Genomic DNA, 871 nt, shown 5'->3' on the forward strand with positions numbered 1-871 from the left:
ATCCCTCCTTGCAGCCGTGCCGGCAGCGCTGGCAGCCCATGCTGCCTGTCCCCCTGCCTCCTCTGCTGCTCTCTGGCTGCCCTTGGAGGAGTCTGCTGGGACGACCGTGTCCCCCGAGGGGTAACAGGGATGCCAGGCCACGCTGACCAGCTGTGTTGAGTGGCCTGGTGGCCTGGCGTGGTGGTCCTGCCCACAGCTGGGGTGCCGCATCCTTCCCTGATGTGCCCGGTGCTCTGCCCACCAGGTACTTGGTGATGGCTGGAACGCCGGAGAAGATCCTCGAGCATCTGCTGGAATTCATGAGGCTCGACGCCACGCTCTACGACCCTGTGGGTAGGTGGGAAGTCACCCCCCTGGTCCAGGGACCACGTCCCAGAACCACCCCGAGATTGGCAAGGGGCTGGGGACGGGGTGTCGGCAGGAGGACCAGTACCGAGCGGGGCTGCCTTCTTCCCGGTGTTCAACCCCAAAAGCTGCTCCTCTCGCCCTAAAAATCCCCCACTGAGGCCGGGAGAGGGAGGCAGCTCCAGGGCCGGGAGCATCTCCTCCCTCCTGTCCCACCTCCCTCTGCCTTCGGAGAGGAGCAAAGCCGGGCGAGACGGGAACCAGGAGATGTCCCCAGCGGGTAAAAAATCAGAGCTGCCGAGCTGACGTCATCAGCGGCTGCCTTGGAGTTAACTCTCCGCCGAGTGCTGCACTTTTAGTGCAACCCTTTAATTTTCTTTCGTCCCCCAAAGGCTGCAACCTTGCCAGCCCTTTCCGTGGTGTTCAGGAGCAAAAAGTGGCGCGCAATGAGCACGGTCACCGTGGGGGTAGACCACAGGCCAGCGCCACGCAGGGCACGGGTGACCCTGCCGCAGCCGGCTGCACC

At 64.2% G+C, this 871-nt stretch overlaps 1 protein-coding gene across 1 annotated transcript in view; it reads left to right on the forward strand.

Moving 5' to 3' along the window:
- Positions 1 to 871, forward strand: part of RAPGEF3 (Rap guanine nucleotide exchange factor (GEF) 3) — an 8588-nt gene that overhangs the window by 2750 nt on the left and 4967 nt on the right. Inside the window, exons 6-8 of the mRNA XM_009321619.1 lie at positions 15 to 120; positions 245 to 333; positions 738 to 845. Of these exons, the coding sequence (XP_009319894.1) occupies positions 15 to 120; positions 245 to 333; positions 738 to 845 (303 nt within the window). The remainder of the gene's footprint in view (positions 1 to 14; positions 121 to 244; positions 334 to 737; positions 846 to 871) is intronic.

The sequence above is a fragment of the Pygoscelis adeliae genome, unplaced genomic scaffold, assembly GCF_000699105.1.
Source record: "Pygoscelis adeliae isolate BGI_AS28 unplaced genomic scaffold, ASM69910v1 Scaffold803, whole genome shotgun sequence".
Lineage (NCBI taxonomy): Eukaryota > Metazoa > Chordata > Aves > Sphenisciformes > Spheniscidae > Pygoscelis > Pygoscelis adeliae.